The sequence below is a fragment of the Onychomys torridus genome, chromosome 3, assembly GCF_903995425.1.
Source record: "Onychomys torridus chromosome 3, mOncTor1.1, whole genome shotgun sequence".
Classification (NCBI taxonomy): Eukaryota; Metazoa; Chordata; class Mammalia; order Rodentia; family Cricetidae; genus Onychomys; species Onychomys torridus.
In genome coordinates this window covers 52109724-52135626 of record NC_050445.1, presented here as the reverse complement: position 1 = coordinate 52135626, position 25903 = coordinate 52109724, and the positions used below count along the sequence as shown (strand labels likewise).

Sequence of the window (25903 nt, the reverse complement as noted above, 5' to 3'; positions counted from 1 at the left end):
CACAATATGTGTGTGTGTAATGCTTTTTTAAAAGTTGCCCTTTTTATCTCCACCTCTTAACTAATGTTAGAAAACAGTCACAAACTTTGACTTTAACTGTATAAAATATATATTACTTATTATAACCAAGTATACTAGATATCATTGAATTATGAAGAGTTCATGATGTGGGATATTTTTCCATTAACAGCAAGCAGTGCTGGCTACATTTTAAGAGGGTTGAGTTATGAACAGCTGCAGTGGGGAACAGGGTCTAAAAAGTCCAGAGATTTCAAAAGCCACCTGCTTATGCATCCTGTGCACTCAAGTGTATACAACAGCAGGCATGTTTTAGTTCTTCTGAGTTTGCCCCACTTTGAAATAGCAGTCCACTGTGAATAAATGCCTAGAGAGAGCTGGTTGCTAGGAAGAGGGACCTGAGTATACTGACCTGTGGGGCTCTGGATCCTTCTATGACCCTATGTTTGTAGTAGGGGAAGGGTAAGGAGGATGAATTCCTGTGAAGATGGCTTATTCCAGGGTGCATATATTCTTTTTTCTGCTCTGGAGAACTTGTATGTATATGCATATATGTATACAAATGCACTCTGTGGAACTGTTTATTATATGATATGCATTGTACATAAGATTATATATTATATATATAACTTATATGATGCCAGTAAATTATCTTTGCAAAGATATTTTGTCTTTGAAAGATACATATGTGTTTGAAAAGAATGTAGTAAAAGAGCCCTCTTCTCCCACAATAGGGAGAAATTCAGAGATGTCCTGGTATAGTGGGAAGAGTACTGTGCTAAGAAAATACTTATAAACAATGTTCTCTTTTGGAGTTCTGTAAACTGTGATTAGATTGTATAAAATATTACAGTTAATATTTAATATTCTTTCCTCCCATATTGGCTTTTGAATTTTCCTATTGAAAATGTGAAATCTGATGCCTTAAGAAAATGTGTAGCTCCTTTACAAACCCTAGAGGTTTCACAAATTTAGTCAAAGCATCAGAGTCAAGAGAGGAATTCTTAAAAATCCAGATGCCTGGGAATACCAAGTTCTATTCAATCAGAACATATAGAAAGCAGGCCGAGTACCTACATTTTCAGAGCTCCAAATGATCATTCTCCACATGATTGCATCATGAAGTCAGCTTTAGAAAAAGTTGTGCCCAAGTTGGCTTAAGGATATATACTTGGGTTTTCTTCTACTCCAAGAGAACAGATGAGTTATGGGGTAGAGGCTTTGTTTTTCATTTTTTGTTTTGTTTTGTTGGTTGGTTGGGGATTTTTTTGTTTTTTTGTTTTTTTGTTTTTTGTTTTGTTTTGTTTTGTTTTTGGGAGGTTTTTTTGACATTTGTTTGTGACAGAATACTATTTGAGGGTCTGGAATTTTAAACCTCACTAGAGGATTTTGAAACAACATGGAGTATTCCCAAGTCAGCCTTGCTCAATGGCTTTCCATCTCTTGAGGCCATTTGAGTTTAGAGCCAACTGGAATCCCAAAGCCCCAGGGTACCCTGAGTGAGGCAACTATATATTCCACATTGCCCCATACCAGACAACACTGATCAGTCTTGAGCAACCAGGTTTTTTTTAAACCTTGAGCAACTGTGAATTCATACCCAGAAGTGCCTCAATTTGAAAGAAAAAAATGTTCAAAAACATGATCAAAATGCATTGTCAATCACCTGTTACTGATTCTTATGCCTGAGGCATACTCGAAATCTCTCTACTCACTTGTCCAACAGATCATACAAAATGTTCACATCCCAAGTGTACCCTGCCTCCCTCCCTCCCTCCACGTTGTTCTCCAGCATCACACCTTTCCTGCCCTTCAACACAGCCAGCAAGCTGCCCCATTATCTGGATGTGCAGTTTCTAAACTCGACCTACTCTATACTAACCCATTAGATTCTTTCCATAAATCACAGGGTTAAATAAACTAACATGCCTCCATCACATACTTGTCAGTGACTCAATCCAAGAACTAAAATGTTTAACTATTTTTTCAGTTAGTCCAGGAAACATAAAACAGCATATTTTCACATGAGCCATTGTTTAAGGAGGGGGAAATGTTTTTGAGTTCTGTTTTAAAGGAAATCTGCGTGATCCATGTACTGGGCGACTACCACGGGATTTAGTTGGTAGAACAGTGGTACACCTGCAGAGAGTACATATTTCCTGCCTCTCCCGGAAACTGTGTTGATGGTTCAGATATAAAATACATCTTGCTTTCTTTATTGAACCTGATGAAGATGTCTCCTGTTGGTCATTACTTCATGGAAAGGGAAGTACAAGTTTCCCTTTAGCCATTGTTGCCTGTTTGGGTAATTAAAAACCAGGCATTTTTAATTTTGAGAATACTTAAATATGGTTTGGTGGAGTATATCTCACAGTAATTTAAAAGTTAAAATTTTAAAGCTGCATTAAGTATGCAAACTTTTACTGAGCCCAATAACAGCATTATATTATAGCTAGACCATGACAGATTCAATGCTAGATATTTGTGTTTAGAAATCATACTGGGTCATGTGTGTTGCAGATATCAAACACAGTTACATTTCTCATTTACAGTGAATATTGAAAGACACTGAGCCCAAGTAGTGAAAAAGTAGGGTATGGAATGCAAACAAACAAAAATTTAAACATTTTTATAAAATCTTTGTCCCTGGCTAGCCACCTGCTCTGTGCTAGGCTAGGCTACACACACCCCAGTTCCAACTTCCCTGCTATTCACTTCTTTTCACACAGTGCTACCATGTATTCATACATGGCAGGCTTATGTATGAATTCATACATTCATACATACAGCCAGGCTCAGGCATTACCTGAGTAGTTGTTGAATCATGCTCCACCCCAAGAGTATAAGATTTCGTGGAGAGATATGCATGTAGGTAATTGTGAGTAAGATCATATAACTAAAGCAATCAGACACAACGCAGAGAGTTCTTCCTAGTCTTCAAAATCAAGTGCATATTTGTGCAGAAAAGGTTCCCACCAAGAGCAGCCAGGGAGGTGAAGGTGCCTGGCACCAGCAGCAGCTTAGTGTGGCCAGAGCCACATGCAAACCAGAAGGCAGTTCAGCACGGCCTTCTTCACCCAACCAGAGTATTTATATCTTTATAGGTATCAGTGACCCACAAACAGGCTTTGGGGCACCACGGTCAGCTGATGGTACAAGGCCTTTCAAGGGCTGGTTCCAGCATCCTGGTGCTAAATGTGTGCATGTGTGAAGGAGGGAGAGAGGAATGGGATGCCCCCTCCAACACTTCCTACAGCATGGCTCAATGGCAGCTCCAGCAGTCCTGTGAGCTACATGCTTTTGTTACTATCAACAGCACACTCATCTTGCAAAAAAGAAAACGCAGGTTGCTCAGAGCTGCACAAATAGAAAGTAGAAGAGTCTAGATTAGAACCCAAACAGTAGAACATAAAAGCCTGGGCTCTTAACCACTGTAATCCTATACCCCACTGCAACAGGTCACACTCCAGGGAAACAGCGATGCAATACGTGATGGCAGCCTCACCTTGAACAAATAGGCATCTTTGATGTGGTCTATGTTGGGAGTGACAGGAATATCACTGTAGGCCCTGACTCCAGATCCTGATGGGTTGGTAGGAAAGCAGAAAAATTGATGTACAAACCGGTGTAAATTCCCAAGGAGGCAAAGGACACTAAGTTGCAAAGACTTGAAACAAGCACAAACTGCTGGGGCTTCTCAATGAGTGGAAGTAGGCATTGATGGGAGAGCTTTTAAAGTGCCTGGATCATCCAGGCTCGTGAAAGTGCCTGGGGCGGGGCTGCTCTTGCTGGATGTGAAGGGTGGGGTAACCACCAGTGAACAACGAAGCCGGTCCCAACAAGTACAAAACAAGTGTTCTGAAGGCTCTCGGTTGCCTACTCAGTCGCTATAGACATACGTGCCATGGAGCCATACATTGTGGAAACAGGAAGCTATTGAAATAGTCAGATGTTGGTGGGAGAAAGGTCTATTGAGTTCTGCAGGGAGTTTCTCTGAGACTTCCTCCCTAGGCATTACATGTTTGTTCTAAAAAACAAACGCCAGGAACAAAAACAGACTTAACTAGTGCATTTCACAGGGCAGCGTTAGTCTCTTAGAAGAACACAAGTGTTACATCAGTCATGCCTCACTGTTTGCCTTCCCGAGGCTGCCAGCAGTAGAACACGGCCAGAAATGGGCATACCCGGACAGAGCAAGGGAAGACCGGGCAGAGCAAGGGAAGACCGGGCAGAGCAAGGGAAGACCGGGCAGAGCAAGGAAAGACTGGGCAGAGCAAGGAAAGACTGGGCAGAACAAGGAAAGACGGACAGAGCAAGGAAAGGGCACTACATTTGTTAGAATCACCACTGATTCTTTTTGTTACTTCAATAAATCCTTGTTTCTTGTTTGTTCCTAAAAAAACAAAAAAAAAACCAGACTTTTTGTCTGTTCGTTGTTTTGTTTTTTGGAAATGGCATCATTGAAAAAAAAGAAGAAAAAAATAGTTCTAACCAATTTCCCAAGCTATTTTTTGATAAACCCCTTCCGTTTTCTGTAGTTAAATAGATCTGAGAATGAATCATTCCAATAAAACATGCTCAAGAAATACCTAGGAAGACCAACTCCCCACCAGACCCAGAGTACATGGAGTCCCAGAACACTACCGCACATCCCACCATGCAGGGCCCCAGCCATCCTGCAGCAGCAGGCTGGGATGCCTGAGAAGCAAAGTCTGCTCTTTCCTTCAGCAGTTACGTTCTGACTGTTAGAGCATTGTATATATAGCTTTCAGTCACCGTCTCATGGCTCACTAAGAGCAAAGTGGTCTCCTCTCTTTCTTTTGAGGAGAGTGGTCTATCTCTTTCCAGCCTGATTTCATGTCTGAGTTCTGCAGAACCAGGCAATGGTCCTCACTTCTATAGCTGCCCCAAACCTCCAGGTAGACCCCACAGCCCAGCACTGAGTCAGCCACAAGAAAATAGAGGCTCAATTGAATCAATACTCTGAACTTTTTTGATTGATTTAGTCTTTTTGAATGAAAACACAGTTGGATTACATTATCACCTGGCTTCATTTGTGCCCTTTTAATTGACTACAGCTTAAAACTTTGTAAGAAAACAAAAATCAGATGCAGTGATAAAAATTTCCAACAAAGGAAAATGTGTTCTATAAGTATATATGCCTACAGATATACATATTTGTCTGTATTTATAATATTGTATGTGTATTTTTAAGATGTATTTTTTCAATGTTTTTTTTTTTAAACTCCAGTATCAGATGAACACAATATCATACATCTTCCTTGAGCCTTCCAGTGTTGACCTCCTTGGGTGCCACAAGCTCCAGGGTATCCCAAGCACACTCCAAGGATGCCATTAGCTGCTGCCAGGCTTCCCCACTTCTTCCATCACTTCTGCTTTATCACTCTGAGATGCTGAGCGTGCAGAACTTGAGGTTTTACTTGCTTAGAGGATCTGAATTGTCATCCACTATTCCAACAGCAGAGACATTTCCTCTTATCCCAGAGCTGCACTCTTGCAGATCACAGATCTTTTGTCACAGAAAAAGGTAAAAACAAAACCAGAACAGAGACAAAATGGAACTCTAGGGTCAGATGGTACTACTTCATTACTGTGTCTGTGCATTGAACAATGAAAGGTCAACTTTTATCTCAGATATGCGACCTAGTCTTGTCTCCTATAATAGCAGATAGATTTACTAGAATATGTCTAAATCATCAGCTTGACTTCCAATAGGAGTCCCAGCAACAGAAAGAGTGTAAAATGTCTGTATTATTATTCAGTTCAAAATGTATAGGAAGAGGAAGTGCCATCAAGGAAGAGTGTTAAGTGTAATGAGAATGTGAGAGGTGATGTATGATTTGGTTTCAAACATGGAGGCCAGAACCACAATCTTAGTACATACAATGTTTTGTCAGAGACTGGAGTGGACAAGTTAAGAGGTCTTTCATCTCACAAATGACACCAGTTATTAATATCCTTGATTAAAACAAAATCAAAGTGACTTTGACAAATTACAGATAGCCTACAAAAATAATGACCATTACAAAGCACAATTTTGTTAAAGAAATAAAATATATAATGAGAAGCAGATAATTAAACATGAAAAACAGGAAAGAAACAGGGAAAGATGGTCCTTTTTAAGTGAACATGTGATGGGGAAAGCCAATATGCCCATTGAGCATAGTGGAATAGAACTCTCCACCATGATTCCACAGTGCTCTGGGATCATGACCTCCTTTGAGGACCAGGACCTGTTTTGAGAATCATTAGTGTAAATATGCCCTTAATGGATGCACACACAAAAGCCCTTGGGCAATGGAAGATGCAAATTAAGTCTCTCAGTTGCTCCAGAACATTATGCATCTCCATAGTCAAATGATGCTTTAAAGCAAGTGTGATTTGATGTCTCAAAAGAAATGTCACCTTCAAGATTCTTTACCTTACCAGGCTACAGATTGCTTGGTCTTGAAAGGGACTAGAGATTCTGGATAATATTTTGAAAAATGGTACTTTGGAAAATACCAAGGAATGACAGCCCTTTGCTTATTGTCAGATTACTGGGAGATTTACAATAGAAATATTATTCATATAGAGCCATCATTCAAGAAAAGAGAAGGCTAACATGATTTGCTTAAAAAGAAAGTATAAAATATTATCAAGTAGTAACAATGGTTAATCCCAGGAATGTATCACAAGAAGCAGCTTCCTGATAGTTGTGTATTTATTTCCTTGTTTATACAACTTCTCAAATCTTCCTCCTTTTCTCTACAATTACAGTTTTGTGTATGACAGCACATACACGCAGCCTGACACAGACATATTTGAACACCTTCCTCTATTTCAGCAGAGTGCCTACCTGATTTGCTTGGGTAAAGAGTTGAGTAGCTTTGCTTTAATCAGCAATGGAGAATGAGAGTGGTAAACATCCAAAAGCAGAACACTGAAAAATGCATGCATTGTAGCGACCAAAAGGTCAGCACGAAGTATTATCTGTGTGGCAAGCCCTCCCTCCACTCCCTCCTACACAGCACATATTCACAGAGCTGGCTGCTTATATAAACCCCATTGTGGTAGAACCTTGAGATGTAACTTCATGAGAACGTGTGGCTTCCACAGAGAACCTCTTCATCCAGCCTCAAATCATCCAGAGAGCATTTAAAAACCCTGTACATCTGCATATTGGATGCAGAAAATCTGATGTAAGTGGTCTATGGTAGGGCCCAAGCTCTATGGAATCTTCCTTTGTAGCTCCTAGATACAGCTGATATATCGTCAGAATTAAATTCATGCTGGGTTAGACTCTTGAGATCTATTAATAAAAAGCCATGTGTCGTAGTAATATTTTTATAACCATAAAGGCAGTAAGGTATTACTTCACTAGCTCCTTATTAATGGTGTGCCAGAGTCTTAGCCATTTTGCCAGAATATAATGTGTTCTGCTGTAGCAGCCATAGGAGATATACTTTCCATGCAGAGTGAAGTTCATGGTACTTGTAAAATCCAGCTATGGCCTGCCTTCCGTCCATTTGATTATTCTTCTCTATTCTCCCCCAAGAGGACAGTCTGTTGTTCAAAGCACCAAAACGTCACCTCCAGTCCTTTTCTCTTACCTACCTTGGAGATAACAACTCACACTGTTTTTTCTCCTAAAAATGCTGTAAAATACCTGTAGCACCAGTAGCCCAGGGAATCTTCAGAGAATCCACACCAGGCAGTTGCTCCAAAGTTCTCCAGTGTCTCACAGAGAAGAGAATCCAAGTTACTTACTGACACTTACTGATGCCAGTCACTCTTCAGAGCAGAAGGTGAAACTAAGTCCAAAAGTAAAATTTCATTCTAGTCCTCTCTTGGACACGTATCTCTAGTGTTATTTGGGGCCTTGGAAAAGTCCTATCTACTTCCTGTGTCTATAATAATCAAAACGTAGAACCAAGACAATCCCTAAGTCACTTTCGTTTCTAAAAATTTTTGTATAGTTGTATATTGTATATTTGTAATTTAAGTATACAAACATTCATACAACAGTAGAAACCCAGAAATATACCTGACAAAGAGGAAGATTTTGCATCAATAAATTGTGTGTGTGTGTGTGTGTGTGTGTGTGTGTGTGTGTGTGTGTGTGTGTTGAGACAGGGTCCTATTAAGTAACTATGGCTGCCCTTGGGACCAGCTATGTAGATGAGGCTGGCCTTGAATTCACAGATATCCACCTGTTTCTGCCTCCAAAGTCCTAGGACTAAAAGCTTATGCCACCAAGCCCAGCAAATCATCACTAGTATTTTTATTATGGATTTCTTAAATTTTTCCAGTTGGTGCCTTTGTTCTTAATACTGTAACTATGGCAATTAATGATCATCTTTGAAAGACTGAACTCGAAGGTGGCCTGCTGAACCCATGTGTTCCCCAACATGTGCTTAGTTCTGAAGACGATCTGGAGCTGGGGCTCTTGTCACACATCTGGACTCTGTGCTTCCCACTCCTCTCTTCTGCTGTCTCCACATTGGTCACTTGTGTTCCAAGATGAGCCAGAAGTCACTTCTACAGTTGGCTACAAACCTCCAAGTTTTCCTTTTCCTTTTCTGTAGCTAGTCAATTCATCCAAGTTCAGCAAGCAGAGAAGTCATAGTTGAAGCTTTGGTTAGAGCCATGGTCTAATAAAGACCTAGCTAAATCAAAAATTCCTGTGAAGCCAGCAGTTGTCAAGTTCACCTAGTTCGTGTGGCCTTGTTTCTGGAGTTCCTTTACAGGCCATCTGTGAGCAATAGGATCAGATGACTAACATGCAAAAAGGCAACATTACTTTGAGTCATACTTTCCTGTCAGGGAGCTGTAAAATTTGTTTCTCCCCAACTGACATAAAGTTTAGCATTTAAAGGCCCACATGATTTTAATCCCATCACTTAGCACCCCAGCTGTGTGACTCTGAAGGTAAACATGAAGTCACTTGAGTTCTAGGCCACCTGAGCACTCTTAGAAGGACTCATCAGCTCTAAGCAAAGCTACACCCAAACCTGTAGGTTGGAATCCGACTTTTCATTATACACAAAACTAAATTAAGCCATCTTCTTTGCCGTTAGTCGGTCTCTGTGCATGGTTTTACAAAAATTATACCTGGACTGAAAAAAAAATGACTACACCAGTGATTTCAGTTTCTAATCCATGAGCCAGATAATAACATATTCAGAACTCTGTTTCTTAAAGAGGATGTTCGGAAGACAGTGATTGCTCTTGTAAGGAGGAGGAGGTATGACTTACAAACATCCAGTGTGGTGCTTTAAAGGAGAAAGGCCCCTATAGGCTCATATATTCAAATGTTTGTTTCCAAGTTGGTGGAGCTGTTCAGGAGGAATTAAGTATGTGTCCTTGTTGGAGGAGGTAGTCACTGGGGGTAGGCTTCAAGGTTTCAGAAGCCCAGGCCAGGCCCAGTCTCACTTTCTTTCTCTGCCTTCTACCTTTGGATCATGTTGTAAGGTCAGCTGATGCTCTACTACCATGCCTGCCTGCCTGCCATATGCTTCCCCCACCCCCATGATGGTCATGGATTAACCCTTGAAACCATAAACAAGGCCCCAATGAAACGCTTTCTTTGATAAGCTGCCTTGGTCGTGGTGTCTCTTCATAGCAATAGAGGAGTAATCAAGACAGCAAGTTTCACTAATTCATTCATATATTTAACAAACACTGATTTTTGAAACACTCTATTTCATAAACTTAGAGTCTAGTAGCAGAAACACACACACATATACACATATATACACACACACATACAGAGGGGGGGAGGGAGAGAGGTAGAGAGGGAGGAAGGGAGAGAAAGAGAGAGAGAGAGAGAGAGAGAGAGAGAGAGAGAGAGAGAAGCATACCATTAAATATAGAGTAATGAAGTGATAACTTGGGAAGAAAAAAAGGGTTCAAGTGAGAAACCAGTGTGAGGCTAGAAGGAAATCTTCAAGGCAGGATGAGATAGAGAGAAGTAGCCAGGTAGACAGTAGTGGGGAAGCAAGCCAAGCACATCCCACAGCCAGTGAGAGGCCTGGTAGCAGGAATGGATTTGGGCATGGGCCTGGGTCTAGGCCTGTGCCTGGGACATGTCATCCTTGATTCCTCGAAATTCTAGTAGTTAGTGATCTGGAGTCATGAGGGATAATGACTTCCTCTCTTACCTAAAAGCAAATGAGTCCATCCCAGAATGACAACACCCATCATCCCTGGCGATGATTCCTAAGTGAGTCTGCAAAGCCAAAGTTCGTGTCTATTTAATTACACCGTCCCCTTTGCTACAGCCCACAGCCAGCCTTATGACCTTGACCTGGCCCTGTTTCCTCAGTTCATTTATTCCATCCTCAAAAAACAAATGCTTCCCAAATGTTAGATGGATAAATAAAGGGCTCCACCAGGCCACGGCCGTGCAAAGCAAACATCCCTGCAATAAACAAAGGCAGTCCATGCTGCAGATACTTCTAAACTTAAGGGATCACCTCATCCTAGCTCATTATGATGTTTTCAGGGCAGGATTCTCAACCAGGTGCAACTTTTCCTCCCTTCCAAGGGGATATCTGGCAATGTCCAGAGACAGCGCTACTTGTCACAATTTAGAAGACGTTACCGGCATCTAGTGAGAAGGCTTCAGGGACACAGATAATAATCCCATAGTGCACCCTCACAACGGGGGCTAATATAAACCTAAATATCAAGCTGCCAATCATGTCCATGTGGAAAGCCCCACTGTAAAGGTCAGGGGCTGTGTCTGGATAGTTACTTTGCTTAAAGTGTCAGTTCTGTACAATGGGCTGTGATCCTCCTTGCGAGGATACTTGTGTGGATCCTTCCCCCTGTTTGCCAAGTCGCGTCAGGGCCTGCAGAGGTTTATTTGATTCATTTTCTATTTGTTTAATAAACAGACTAAAAGCACTGGAAAGAAAAATATTCCAGCCGTGAGGTAAAGTGAATGCTGTTCATAATGCTCCTTTGAGCGGAATGGTAGGACGCTGCATCTGCCACCAGGAAGGATGCTGTGACAATTGCAAAAGGAGTCCATTCTGTTTTAAAAGCTCAAGCAAACACATGTAGGGGAACAGCCTGCAAATGGTGAAGACATGTCTGCTTGTTGTATCTTGAATAAAATATAAAAAGCCTTTTTTTCAGTATGGTAATCATTCATATCTATCCCATGGCATGTCCAGAAGCTTAAAGAATAGCCAACACCAGAGCATAAACACAGAACTCAGTGAGCAAGCCAGACCTCCAGATGAGCCCTCTAATTGGGTGTTAGCACAAAAAAGATTTCCATACATGTAGTGAGGCAGGCCTTTTCTATTGGAGACAGCACTTACCACGCTCTGGATGGCTACAGTTATTCCTCCTGCATGGCAAATATAAGTGGGCCCAATAGTCATTCCTGTCTGTCCAAGTTCGCTAATACGCAGTCTCCAGCTTCCTATCTCTGGACTTTCTTGGGCTATTTTTACATGGTTGTCTGTTCTCTGTCACCTGTCTGGTGACACTCAACATCAACAAGTGGCTCCAAATGGACACCAGAAGTCCGTGGAGAATAAAAGGAACCGGGAGGAACTCAGCCTCCTTTGTAGAGACACATCCACAACTAGACACTTTGTGATAAGGAAAATGTGAAGTTGTATGAACGAAGGATACTGGATTCCCTAAGGAGACTCCTGGCCAATTGGCCTCAATTACATAGTATGGTGTTTGGTTCCCACCCGGATCATCCTAAAAGAGTGCACACTGTATCTGAAGAGGTATGGAAACACTTTGGAATCCCTTAACCCTGACATGGAAAACAGGGGTGTAGTTGCATTTCCTAGGAGTTCCCACCACCCAAGTGTTACAAGCTGGGTGATATTAAAGCAGCAGATATCCCTTGTCTCCTGGACTGAAGACACGGTGTCCAAAATCAAGGCACTGGGAGGGAAGGCCATGCTCCCTGTGGAACCTCTGGTGGATCTATGTCTTCCTGTTTCTGGTGGTTTGCTGATCGTTCTCAGCAGATTGTACATAGCAGCTACTTAACACAATTCCCTTACTCCATCATTACTTCACTTCTCCCTGTGTTTGCTGGAAAACCGGGTTCTAGTTTAGCTTGTAATGGGGACATAATTCAATGCATGGCAAAATATAAACAAGGAATGTACACCTGTGTTATCAGGCCAGGGATATTCAGTCTACAATGGAGAAATGTAATGTGGACCTCAGTACTCCTTTCTGACCAAGATGACTGGACTAGTGCTCCTGGTACATCTGGCACTCTCCTAGACATATTTTATAAGTTAACCATAAAATACTTAGAATATCCCTTTGACACTGACACCACCATATCTGCATGTTCTAAGTAAGAAACCAAGGCAGGCTGGAGAGATGGCTCAGTGGTTAAGAGCACCGACTGCTCTTCCAGAGGTCCTGAGTTCAATTCCCAGCAACCACATGGTGGCTCATAACCACTTGTCCACTTGTAATTCCCAGCAACCACAGTGTGGCTCACAACCACTTGTAATGAGATCTGGTGCCCTCTTCTGGCCTGCAGGGACACATGCAGGCAGAATACTGTATACATAATAGATAGATAGATAGATAGATAGATAGATAGATAGATAGATAGATAGATAAAAACAAACCAAGGCAAGGAGCAGATTAGCTGTTTGTGTGATGTGATACCACCACAAAAGAAGGCAAATCCAGCCCCTATGGTGTTGACCTGGACAATGTATTGCATTTCAAAAACAATACACTCATATGCTATTGCATTAATTCAGTTCTACTTATTGAGGTTTGTAGAGCTCTCTACTAGCAGCTTTGTTTTTCTAGACCTCCTGCATCAAACTCCGAGTGGGAGGGAAAGATGCCCAGACATCACACACAGACCACTGATTCTGATTCAAGACCCAGAAACCTAGGTTTTCACAGTATCTCCAGGAAACTCTGAAGTATTTTAGTGTTTGAGAAACTGTCCGTCAGGTATAAGGGAGAAATAAAATGCTATGGTTAAAAAAGAGAGAGAGACAACAGAAAGGAACAGCAAGGCAAGGGCCCCAGAGGTTGAGAAGAATGAGGTTGCTGAGGACTGGACATGAGGGAGAGAGTTCAAGGCCAAGCTAAAGTCCAGGCTTCTCACTGTAGACCTTTTCCTGCCCTGTAATCCATACCCCAGTCTCTTCACTTGCTCACACTTGTCAGCTTGCACAGACACTGTGGTTATGGATGCATCCTTCCCCCTTGCTCCTCAAAAGACAGTCCTGGGAACTTTTGAAAGGTGAGGTTACTTCCCATCTCCCACTACAAAGCAGCAGGCCTTCAAGCCAAGAGCATGCATCAATGTTCCTCCCCAGATTTACATTTCTCTAAAGCTCCGGGTGGGTCACAGTGGGGTTCCGGACTGTAAGTGTTTGTAACATAATCCAGACCCTCTGCCTTCAGAACTGGCTGCAAGAACCCCGCAGCTTCTTGCCCAGTGGTGCCAGTTTTGCCCAGTAAAGTCTGCCTCTGAGAAAACACATGGGAATTATGGCAACGCTGCTGTGTTCTGGTAACGTTTAATTGCGTTCTTTCTCATCCTTGTCCATACCCACATGCTCATACACAATATTATTCCATCAGCTTCAAAGGCCTCTCAACATGTTGGAAATTTGTGTGGGAACAGAGAAGGGGTTTGGAATACACTCTCTGCATGTGACTAGATTTGGTATACACATTAGAATTTTAGAAATATGTATTTAATTTTGAAAAAAAAATACATTTGTTTTTATTGAATGTAGGGTGATAGAAGTACACCAGGATTTCTACTGAGTGGTTTTTTGTAATAATCACAGTGAATTTTTAACCAGTTATCCATAGATTGTAGATTAAAATTAGGAAAACCTGTTTTGAGGGTGTTTCCATTCATTTTTCCATTAGCATCCTGATGCCATCAAGCATATCAGGACCCCAGAGATAGAAGAAGGAAGGAAGCCAGAGCTGCAAGGCCAGAGGATACAGCGTAAATGCAGCAGGGCTGCCATGAACTGCAGAAGCTGTGCAGGCTCCAGTTCTCTTTATCACTGAAATAAGTCTTATTTAACGTGAAAGCCTCGGAGGCTAGAGAAACAGCTGTGGTTCAGAGAGGGAAACCTCTTTCTGAGGATACAAGTTCAGTTCCCAGCATCCTATTCAGATGTCTCACAATCACTTGTAACTCCAACCCCAAGGCATGCTACACCCTTTTCTACACTCCATAGGTACCTACACTCATGTGCCTGTACTGACCCACAAGCAGACAGATTCACACACAACTGATTTTAAAGTGAACTAAAAATAAAACAGGAGCCTCAGAACCAGGCTTGTAGTCTTAGCACTCAGAAGGCTGAGGCAGGAAGATCAGTTCAAGACTAGCCTGAGCTATGTAAGGAGATCCTGTCTGAAATAAGAAAAGTGCAGACCCCAGATCCCACCCCAGAGAGTCTGATGAGAGTGGCAACTGAGAATATACATCTTAGTACTTTTTCCTTAGAAAAATCCTCTTGCCATGTGGCTCATGCTGAGAACTTCTGAAAACCAAGAACCGTAACTGTTGAATTTTGGAGTAATAAATTTATAAGTCTAGATTTGGTTGTCTAGGTGTGTTTTCTAGATCAAAATGTCTCTTGGTCTTTGGAGTACATCTGATGTTCTGGCAGGGTTCTCCTGAAAAATAGAACCAGTGGAATGTATGTCTTATAGAAGAAGAGTTATTAGAGCAGCTTACACATAGGGGCTGTGTAGTCTAACAACAACCACCTGCATACTGGACAGGCTGAGAATCCAGTAAATTTTTCAGCCAGAAAACTGGATGTCTCGGTAGACCCAAACAGGTTCTGTATGCCAGGAAGATTTCTGGAGAGCTGATAGTATCCAGTCCACAGTAGAAGGCCAAAGAAACTGGAATTGGATTCCCTCAGAAAGAAGCAAATGCAAGCAGACAACATTGCTTTTCCTTCAGAACTCTTCAGATATCAGCCACTATTGGAAGGCACCACCCATCTTGAGACAGTTGATCCACTCTGGAAATGCTGTGGTATGGGTTGGATTGTAAATACTGGGTTGATTTTAGATCCTGTTAAGGTGACAATTAGGACCAGCTATCACGTTTGATTATAAGCTGAAGCCATTTGAGGCATATGGGTAGATAATCTTATACAAACACTGTAAATGGTCTAATTATTTTCCTAAGACTGTGTAGATTATAGAAAATTTAAGATGTTATATTTCCTTCTCATATACTTATGGATTTTTGCCTCAGCACCAAATTCTAAGAAATTAGGTATACATTCACTGTGAATGTTTGTATGTAAGTATGAAAGTTAAATTGCCTAATATAAAAGACAAAATTAAAATGATAACGTAAGAGTGACTTGTTTTAGAATTGGATTCATTATCTACACCTTCATAACCAATTATTCTCAAATTTAGAAATGTAGAGCAACAAACATCCATCACTTTACCCTTTCTGTGTAGTGGCAATGAAGGTGTGACCTCTCTGAGTGGTTGTTCGGGGTTTCTCACAAGATGCAAGGCAGCTGTCAGGACTGAATCCTGCCAAAGCCAAGGTTGGGGAGGTAACATATCCAGACTCATCCACATGGGTGGTGACTAACCCTTTCCTCTCAAGCTGTTGGAATGAGGACTTCAGTGTCTCAATATTTGATAGCCAAAGGCTGCCTTTAGTTCTTACCCTTACCTTACTCTTCTAAGGGAATCCAATCATGGCAGCTAACTTCTAGCAGAGCAAGCCAGAGAGCAAGAAAGGCACATAGTCAGATGTTACAGTGTTTTGTAAACTCATCTTCAAAAAGACACTCTTCACTTTTGAAGGATAATCACGACTTCTAGCCAACAACTCAGACAGAGAGCAGTGAGAGAATGTGACTAGTTGGAGAGGGATCCTTGAGACCCATTGTAGATACTATCATATTTAAATTTCATTTTTATAGATGAGAAGCACATTGCACTGCTTCCTTCAAAGTTAATTTATCATTCTGATATTAATGTAAAGTAAACATTTCCTGAATTAGGTTTGGCTGCATTCTGTGGGAATTTCTCACAATGTGGGGAGGTTGAAGCCAGATATGGAACATGTTTCTAAATGTGTACACACTATGCCTACCAACAGAGAAGTGTGTTCTGGGAATTAAACCTAGAGCTGTGGTTTAAAATAATAGTATGGACATACCACACAGGAAAAGCCATGTGGTCAACATTGCCAACCCTGTTTCCACAGCCGGTAAATGGCAAAAGAGCATCATTTCCATCCCCTTGTCCTTTTACTCGTTCATGTCACCTCATGGTCGTGAGATGATATCACTTTATGTAATCAGCACATACTGTTGTAAGCAGGATGAAAGGGGTCTCCCCATAAGACCCAGTCTTTTTTATTAAGGAAGATCAAGTTTTCCCGGAGGCTGGAAATATGACTTAGCAGTTAAGAGTGCTTAGTGCTCTCACAGAGGACCAGAGTTAGATTCCTGACACCCACATTGGGTATCTCAAGACTTCCTCTAACTTCAACTTCAGGGAATCTGATGCTCTATCCTGGCTTCTGCCAGCTCCTAACACACACACACACACACACACACACACACACACACACACACACACACACACACAAAATGAATACAAAGTAAATCTTAAAAAGAAACACTTTCTTGAAAGTTCCACCCAGCAGACTAACTTAAATCTTATTAGTCAGAAATGAGTCACATGTATGTTCTCAACAGACCACAAGCCATTTACCAAGAAGACTAACATGATAATCCCAGGTATAAACTAACCATAGCATAACTCTGGCATCAGGAGACCTTTCCAATTACCTAAGTGGTTAGGACTCTGTTGGGACAGCAGTGTGACTGTGTTGAACAGACAACAGATGGGTCTTCAGCAAACATCTTGGTAGCTGCTTTGTGATATGTTCTACATATACATTTTAAACATGCTAATAATGTTCTAATGGATGTTTCTTATATTCTAATACAATCAGTTTTCACTAACAGTATAAAAATATATCTTCCCCAGAAACCAAATGTGAAAATATTGTGTATAAAACTACAAAGGTACCTAAATTGTCCTTGACTACTTCTTATTCTGAAAAAAAGATCCATATTTTGAGACAGAAAAAAACTTGACCATGTTTCTTTAATCCTGTGTACATGTAAACTGCCTTTAATATATTATCTTAAGATACATTTAACAGGATGGGCCTTCTGAGATTTATTGCATTAGCTAAACATTATCAAAACATAACAAGACAGATTGCTTTTCTTGACATCTGTTGCTAGATTTTGTTATGTTTCAGAAACAACCACTGCTGTGCAAAGGTATTTCAGCATCATTTATAAAATCTAGTAATATAAACTGTTGACTCCTGAGAAAGCATCCACTGGGACATGGAAATATTGCTGAAGCACATCCGAACTTTTGAACTGTGGGTCTACAGAAAGATTATTACCAAAATGGCAACATGTTCCTTAGATTACAGAACAGAAAATCATTTCTTCAGGGGGATAATTGAGTGTCATTTGAGGCATCTCATTCTAACCCACAGGTGCTTACACCACGTAGGTTTGTTCTCAACTCATCTTTTAGAAAAGCCAATTTCTAACTCCTAGGCCATTCCGAATCTGAGTAAGCAGGTGAAGTATTGTTCTAGGTGAGGCCAGCAACACTGAACAGAACATGATTCACAAACAGTCACCTAGTCAATGGCAGGGCAAAATTACACACCAATCGAGGTACAGGCACAATGGAGAGGGACAAGTAGAATAAGCCCCCTGGGAAACAGGACTCAAGAGTGGCTGTTTTGATGGAAAGTTAATCAGTCTGATGCTTTATATAGAGACAGTGAACACCCAGGGGACTGGCAGAAAAAGGCGCCATTGCTTGTCTAACAAATGGACCTATGGAGCCTCTGGCGATCAAGACAATGTTTCAATTCAAGTACAAGACCAGAAGTTGTTCTTTTTGGTCACAGAACACAGCCACCAGACTGACTGGGAACATGTGGTGATGGCAGGCAGTGGTGGCAGAAGCTAGGAGTGCTGCTGAGTCTGAGTTCTAATCCTGTGTCTATCATTTGATGAGTAGATACCCTCATTCTAGCCTAGACAGTGGTGGTCATTGGTTCCTGTGTTTTAAATGGGACTCTGGTTCTTTACGAATCCTTGGGTTTAAATTTCTACCAATCTACTATATAACTGTACTTTGGTTGGTGTGGTATTTTGCCCTGTCATTGACTAGATGACTGTTCATTTAAAGGAACTATGCTCAGATCCGTGTACTTGGAATGCAAGTCAAAATATACACTAAAATTAGCTTTTTAAAAAAGTATTCCTCATGGCTTAGTGATTAAAAGTGCTTGTGCTTGCTATACAATTACGGACATAAGAGTTTAGACCCCCCCACACACACACAGACATGCACACCCAGCTGAGCAGACACACACACACACACACACACACACACACACACACACACACACACATACACACTTACACACTTAAAAAAAGTTATCCATTTCCAATTTTCTTCACCCTGGCTGAAGTACGAAAATGTCATGAGCACAGTATTAAAGGGACATCTCTCTAAGACATATGCAGAGATATTGCCAAGCCAAAGTCTTAGATGGCAGGGGGAGATTTGTGGGTACCTAGAGATAGAATAGGTGCATGGGAAAAGGGAGGTGGGAGGCAGGGCTCTGGCTGTTTGTACACTTGGGAATTGTGAAATTAGCATTCTAATTTTAGCTTTTCTATCAATTCACTTGGGACCATGAGACTGTCTGCCTTGGTTTAATCATTTTGTGCCTCAGTTTCCATATCTACCATTTAGCTTGACAGTCCCTGGCTGAATTCCCAGGATAGTAAGAACATACTGTTCCAAGCAATATAAATATAATCAGTTCACACAACTCAAAATATCCCTGTTACCAGATGTCCTGACTTAAAGTGGTAATTCTAACAAGAGTCATTCCTTCAACAACTACAGAGTGCTTCTGGGTGCCAGTCTACCCAGCAAAAATTAAGCACCAAGAGTAGTGTTTGGATTCCCGGCAATGCAGAAGCACAAGGAGTGTTGACCTGCAATGTGACACATGCCAGCTTTGCTCTCTAGCATCTGGGTGACCTGGAGCAAATTATTAACTTCCCTTAATATCCTCATCTGCAAAAAGGAGTAAGAATGGGCATCTCAGAGGCTTGTGAGGAAGGTGATCACAAGCACAGGTTAGCCCTTTCGAGCCAGGGGTAGGCACTGAATTTGCATCTTTTCTGGGCTGCATCAATCATCCTTGCTTATCTATGAAAACCCTAGTCAGCAATCAAGGAGCTTGTCAATGCTGTTGCTTGTTGAGAAGTTGCCACATTCCAGGGCTTTGTACTCACAGGAAGCACGCTCCTCACTCCCTGGATGTCCCTGTAGAAATGGAGGCGGGGAGGAGGAAGCATCCTCTGGCTTTGGTGCTTCATTAGTCCCCCTTGCCTCTGGCCCCAGCTACACCTGAATGGCTGTACTGTTTCATCCTTTTAAGCCACCGTCAATTCTTAAGACTAAACTAGCAACATAAATATATTTATGTAATTTTTCATCGTTTTTTTCCCCCGAAAACCTACACATAATTCTCTGGGGGTAGTTGAATATTGTGCTCACTTCCTGTTTTTGGAAGCCACTGAAAATGTTTTAAAAGTACCTAAAATGAGAAAAAAAGGATTTCTAATATGTTTACTTAGATGTACAGTTAAGGAAATTGTTATGAAGAAAGTTTATGTATAAACACATGTTCCTAGATATCTTCCCTAACAGAATATACTTTGACAATATAGCCAATTACATATATTCACATATATGTATACACCCAGATATGCACACATATGTTGTACTGCTCCTAAGGCCATGCTAAGGAAAGGTTAAGTGTTGGCAAGTTTCTAAAGCTATTAACATGCCTTTTCGTTATTGTGAAATACTCTTCAAATGAAGAATATTTTTATTTTGGAAAGTGGCTCAGTATTTAAGAAAGCATCAACTTCTTTAGAACAGATTTGAGTCTCAAACCAACCTCTTATTCACCTTGACAATTCATTGTCATTTCTGGGGTAATAAGTAATAAACGCTCCCTTTAATAAAAACAAGGGGTCAATGTCCTTTATGCACTCAAGCAGGTGTGCACTCCCAGGACATTTGTAAACCATCATGGTTTATACTTTGATCCCAGATTTAAATTTTCCTGAAAATTTTGCAATTTTGACATCTTCAGTTTCACTTACAAAATAATGGCATCTTTAAACAGTAAAAAAAAAAAAAAAGGAAAGAAAAGAAAAGAAAAAATATATTTCTGTTGAATTGAGGGGAAATCATCAGTTCTCATTTTTCATTTTTTGGAAGAATTTATTATCATAACCTTGAAAACAGACAATTATAAATAAATATTATAATACTTTATAATTATAAATAAATATATTACATTATTCAAGTATTGATCTGATTTGCCTTGTATTTCCTGTGTGGTGTGTGCATGTGTACATGTACATGTGTATGTGTACATTTACATGTGTGTGTGCATGCGTGTGTGTGTTTGTGCACTGTGTGTGTGTGCACGTGCATGCGTGTGTGTGCATGTGTGTATGTGTGTGTGTATGTGTGAGCGTGTGTGTGAGCGTGTGTGTGTGTTTTAGAGGACATATTAGGTATTATTCCTCCAAAGCCACCCATCTTTTTTTTAATTAAGGACAAAGTCTCTCACTGGTTGGGAACTTCACAATTAGACTAGGCTGGAGAGCCTGTGGAGCCCTATGTCTGTTGTTTTTTGTTTTTTTGTTTTTTATGTGGGTTCTGGGGGCTAAACTCAAGCCCTTGTGCTTGTAACTGAACTATCTTCCTGGCACAAGTTGTGAAAAAAAAATGTCAATGTTTACCTCTGAGTCTAGTTCTAAATGTGCTGAGGGAAAAAAAATACAATGACTATTTACAAAATTATAGCTGGACTATTTTTGCATATTATACTATTAGGACACTGGGCAATAGAGCAAGAAACAGAATGTTCTGGAAAATAAACTTTAAGACTGGTAAGCATCATGTACTTTTTCCAAAAGACATTTTGGTGTGTTAAATCAAAGGTGGCTCTTTGGCACCGAGCAGCGGCCAGAAGCTCTAGCCTTGACTCTGAGTTCTGGTGGCTGCAGAAATAGCTACAGATCTAGCCATCAGTTTGTGTGAATTTCAGACTACACTAGAATCCTTCCCATAGCAGCCACCAGGAAGCAGTACCCCAGAACTCTCCAGCCTTCCTGATGATGATTGGTTTTCAGTCCTGTGCTTTGCTTCATTTGGTTTATATAAGGCCTAAGAATTGACTATGTCCGTGAAGAAGTGGATGCGAGTGCAAAAGGGAGGAGTTTGCACTAGCATTCCCTGTTGCTGTGTATCTGTCCTTAGAAAGTCGCCGTGGCTTCCCAGGAACCATTTCTAAAGGATTCACGATTCCTGGACCGCTGGTATTTATCTTGATCGCCACCAAAATCTGTGTTCCCAACTTATCTAATTCTAAAGTGAGGTTCTCCTGCTGCTTCGGCTTTTTTCTTTCTAATGTTCTCCTTGCTGGGATGTTACCTGTGTTCTCCCCAACGGTCAGGTCAGGAGTTTAATGGTCATCCTTTGCTCCTCTCTTTGAAGTAACCACATCTTCCCCTAATATCCAGAAATTATTTTCTCTTTTCTCTTGCTTCTTTTCTTTCCACCATTTTCCTCCTTCTTTCTCCTCGACTTCTTTCCTTTTATTTTCTTTTTATGACCACTTTCCCATCTTGACTGCACCGTCTTCACTTGGCCTTGCCACAGTCTCCCTGCTGGTCTCCTGCAGCTGCAAGTTTTTCTGTGTCCCAGCTGGCTGGCGATTGGGACAAATCTCCCCACTCGCATCCCCCAAATAAACATGCAGAGGCTTATGTTAATTAAAACTGCTCAGCCATTAGCTCAGGCTAACTACTGACTAGCTCTTACATTTAAACTCAGCCCATTCCTGTTAATCTGTATGTTGCCACATATTCTGTGGCTTTACCTGTGTGCCATTACATGCTGCTTCCTGGACAGTGGGCTGGCATCTCCTGACTCAGCCTTCCACTTCCCAGACTTCTCTTTATCTGCTTATCCCACCTATATTTCCTGCCTGGCTATTGGCCAATCAGTATTTTGTTTATCAACCAACCAGCACAGCATACAGAGTGACACCATCCATCAGTCTCCTTTCCCCTTTGTCCTGTGTAAATACACATATAAACACACACACACACACACACACACACACACACACACACACACACACACACCTGCACATGCACGTGTACACACATTACATTGTCAAATTCATTGATGAAATTCTACATGGTTGTGGCTGAACTTCCCTGCTCTAACATCCTCAAAGACCCTCACCATATGGATAACAATATTTTGGCCTCAACCTTTTCCCACCTGGTCATTCTAGTCTCCTCTGCCTGTGACACTCCTCATCCTCATTCTAACTGGCTCCTAAGGCTTGCCTCCCAACTTTTCCAATCTCCTTCTTTTCTTTCCCTGTCACACGCATGTCCAACGCTCTGCTAGAGTCTTGCCTCCCATCTCAATGCCTCAGTTCATCCATAACATAATTTCCTGAAATGATTCTGCTAATTCTGTTTGGAAAGTCATTAATGGATTCTAAGCTAACTAGTCCTCAGTCCTGTACATATGATTGTCTTTGAAGGTAGTAAAATTATACCACATTCTCTACATTTTACCATGTTTTGTGTATCTTTAGCCACGTTTCTGAGTTTTACTTTAAAGCAAGAAGTTTAAAAGTACTCATTTGTTCTAAAAGCAGTGTCAACTGTTGACACAGTAAAGAAACACCTGGAAAATATGTTAAAATTCTTTTGGGCTCCACCCTAGAACAATCAGATCTGAGAGGAACTCACATATTCATTTTTCCAAGTGAGTTCCAAGGAGGCAGATGCCTGATAACTATCTGGCACAGGGCTGGCAAGCAAACCTTAGACATTTGCATAAATCTCCAGTAGTGTCTCCCCTTTTCTTCTGTTCACACTCACATTCTGTGACTTCTTTCTTTCAGATCGACTTTGAAGATGTGATTGCAGAACCAGAAGGGACACACAGCTTTGATGGCATCTGGAAGGCCAGCTTCACCACCTTCACTGTGACAAAATATTGGTTCTACCGCTTGTTGTCTACCATCTTTGGCATCCCTATGGCGCTCATCTGGGGCATTTACTTTGCCATTCTTTCTTTCCTGCACATCTGGGCAGTTGTACCATGCATCAAGAGCTTCCTGATTGAGATTCAGTGCATCAGCCGCGTTTATTCCATCTATGTCCACACCTTCTGTGACCCACTCTTTGAAGCTATTGGCAAGATATTCAGCAATATCCGTATCAACATGCAGAAAGAAATATGAGTGACATTTCAGGGATGGAAGTTTTCTCAATTCTTTTTTTTCCTTATTATTTCCTTGGTGCCAATTTCAAGTTTCAAGTTGCTATCACAGCAGCAATTTATCAATGGTTTGTCTGGTCCAGAACAAAGAAGTCATTCGCTCAGTTTTCCTATGCACTACTTATCTCTTTTGAGCTACTGTGTCTATTTTTGACAGTCTGAAATGTTTAAACCCACTCCCACCCTCTCTTTGCATGTGGATCATTGTTTGATTGGCTAAAATACAAACATATTGTTGAGAGAGAAAAATAGTTAGAATTGGGGTGGGGTGGGAATGGAAAAAGAGGACCACCAACCTCAACTGCCCATTCTAAAATGATGATGTCATAGAAGAGGAAGAATTTCAGGCTAAGGCCTCACGTCCAGGGACATGACGGCAGGTTTTAAACAGATACTTCCTCAGCCATCTGAGGAGTTAGCTGTTGACATTACTCCTAACAATCACAACCTAGTGGGATCTAGTGACCACTGTTGACTTGGAGACAATAATCTTCATGCTCATGGTATCAGTAATGTCTTATTCATCTTGACATTTTAACCCATTATCTTGTGTACCTGAATATTTGTTATTACATATAATAAGACCTGGGTGCCTTCTATTTTTCCATGTTTCCTTTTCAAAGAGGTTCTAACTCATCAGCTCTCATTATTCTAGCAGCTTTCCTAAAAAACAAAACATAGAAAATCCACTTGCTAGTTCTCTATACTTGTTTCTGACTCTGTGATACAGAACCTGTTGAAATTGATATCTGTCCTTTGTCATGTAGCATCTTTCTCTATGTCAAGCCTGGTCAACATTAACCCAAAGAGATGATTTAAAGCAGGCAAATGGGGCTGAGCTCTGTCTGGGCCGGCAGGAATGGAAGCCAGCTTTCCCTGCCTCTCAGCAACGGAATGAGGTCAGCATATCTATTCAACTTCACTTATTTTCAAGAACTACCACACTTTCCTGAATCGAAACTAATTAATCACTGGGATGGTTTAGTGGCTCGACATTGTGCTCCCTTCCCAGCTGATCAGTGAGCCTCCAGGGAGGGCTATCAAAAGGAGGCTGCCAAAATGAGACCGCCAAAGCTGTTGCAAGCATGATGCCTTCTATGCATAGTGCTTGCAATAGTCTGTAATGCTGTGACACGTGACCCCTCCCCCTGCCGGGAGCCTTTGGACTAATCTAAGCATCACTTTGCTCAGAGAGAAGATGGGGGAGGGCAGCAATAAAAGCTTGAGGTGATGTTCTTGCTGGAATAAGTTCTAGTTCTTCTGAACCCAAACTGAGGAATTTCACCTGTATACCTGAGTCCCTCCTGAAAGCTGCCTACCTGAGACACCCAGAAGCTTTTTAGTCCCCCACTCACATTTCAGCTCTGCCCTGGGGGGTATTTTTTTTTTAATTCCAGGTAGGCTTTTCTTTTAATTTTCATACATTTATTGAAATTCTGCTTGACTTTTGTTTCCTCCCTCCGTTCCGCTGACACTTTAACTACCAACCTGCTACCTGCTTTGATTGTTTGCATTGGAAACAGACACTGGCATGGACACAGTTTGACTTTTCAACTGTGTACATAACTGAAGATGTGCTGTACTGCAGACTTGTATAAAGATAATCTTTATCTTTATACTTGGGAAATGGTTCTGCGATTCAGTCTATAAACTGTATGTCCTAAGACATGTCTGTTCTTCTAGATGCTTGATCTCATGTAAGTCAGTTGCTGGTTCAAAAAGTTACTGAAATTTTATATGCTTACTGATATATTTTACACTTTTTTATGCTGCATGTCCTATAAAGATTTCAAACCTGCACAATAAAAATGTTTAACAGTTAAACAGGTATGTGTGTGTATGTATGTGTATGTGTGTGTGTGTGTGTGTGTGTGTTTGTATGTAGTAAGCATGTGTATAATGTATACTTGCATGTTTGTATTGTGTTTGGGGGCAGCAAACTTCTCAAATATTAAAAATTCATTTAAGTGAGATATTTCTGCTAAAATTCATTGTTATACATGGATTACTTCAAATAATTTAATTATAATTCATAACTAAAAACAAAGAGTTAGCAATTTGCACAATGATTTATTACCTATTAACCTGAAATCAGATAACCCTATATGATGGATAATATTCTTGTCATCTAATTCTACCTAAATTTATATTTGGACTTCTGTCTTGAAGTTTTCCAAAGAAACAAACATGATAACAATGGAGATTGAGACAGAAACCAAGATAAAAATAGAGAAAACTGGATTTATCACAAGAACTTGGTTTCATGATTTTGGATACTGGCTAGTTCTAGAAGGTGAGCCAGGGTCCTGGGGATCCAGCTAAAGGCCTATGAGCTCAAGACTCCAGAAAAACTTCCAATAATAACAGTGGGAGAAACTAATATACCAGGTGG

The 25903-nt window shown here is 40.9% G+C and overlaps 1 protein-coding gene across 1 annotated transcript in view; it reads left to right on the top strand.

Annotated features, from left to right (window-relative positions):
• Positions 1-25335, top strand: part of Cav1 (caveolin 1) — a 32215-nt gene extending 6880 nt beyond the window's left edge. The window contains exon 3 of the mRNA XM_036181237.1: positions 23132-25335. Within this exon, the coding sequence (XP_036037130.1) occupies positions 23132-23473 (342 nt within the window). The 3' untranslated portion in view covers positions 23474-25335. The remainder of the gene's footprint in view (positions 1-23131) is intronic.
• The last annotated feature ends 568 nt before the right edge of the window (positions 25336-25903 follow it).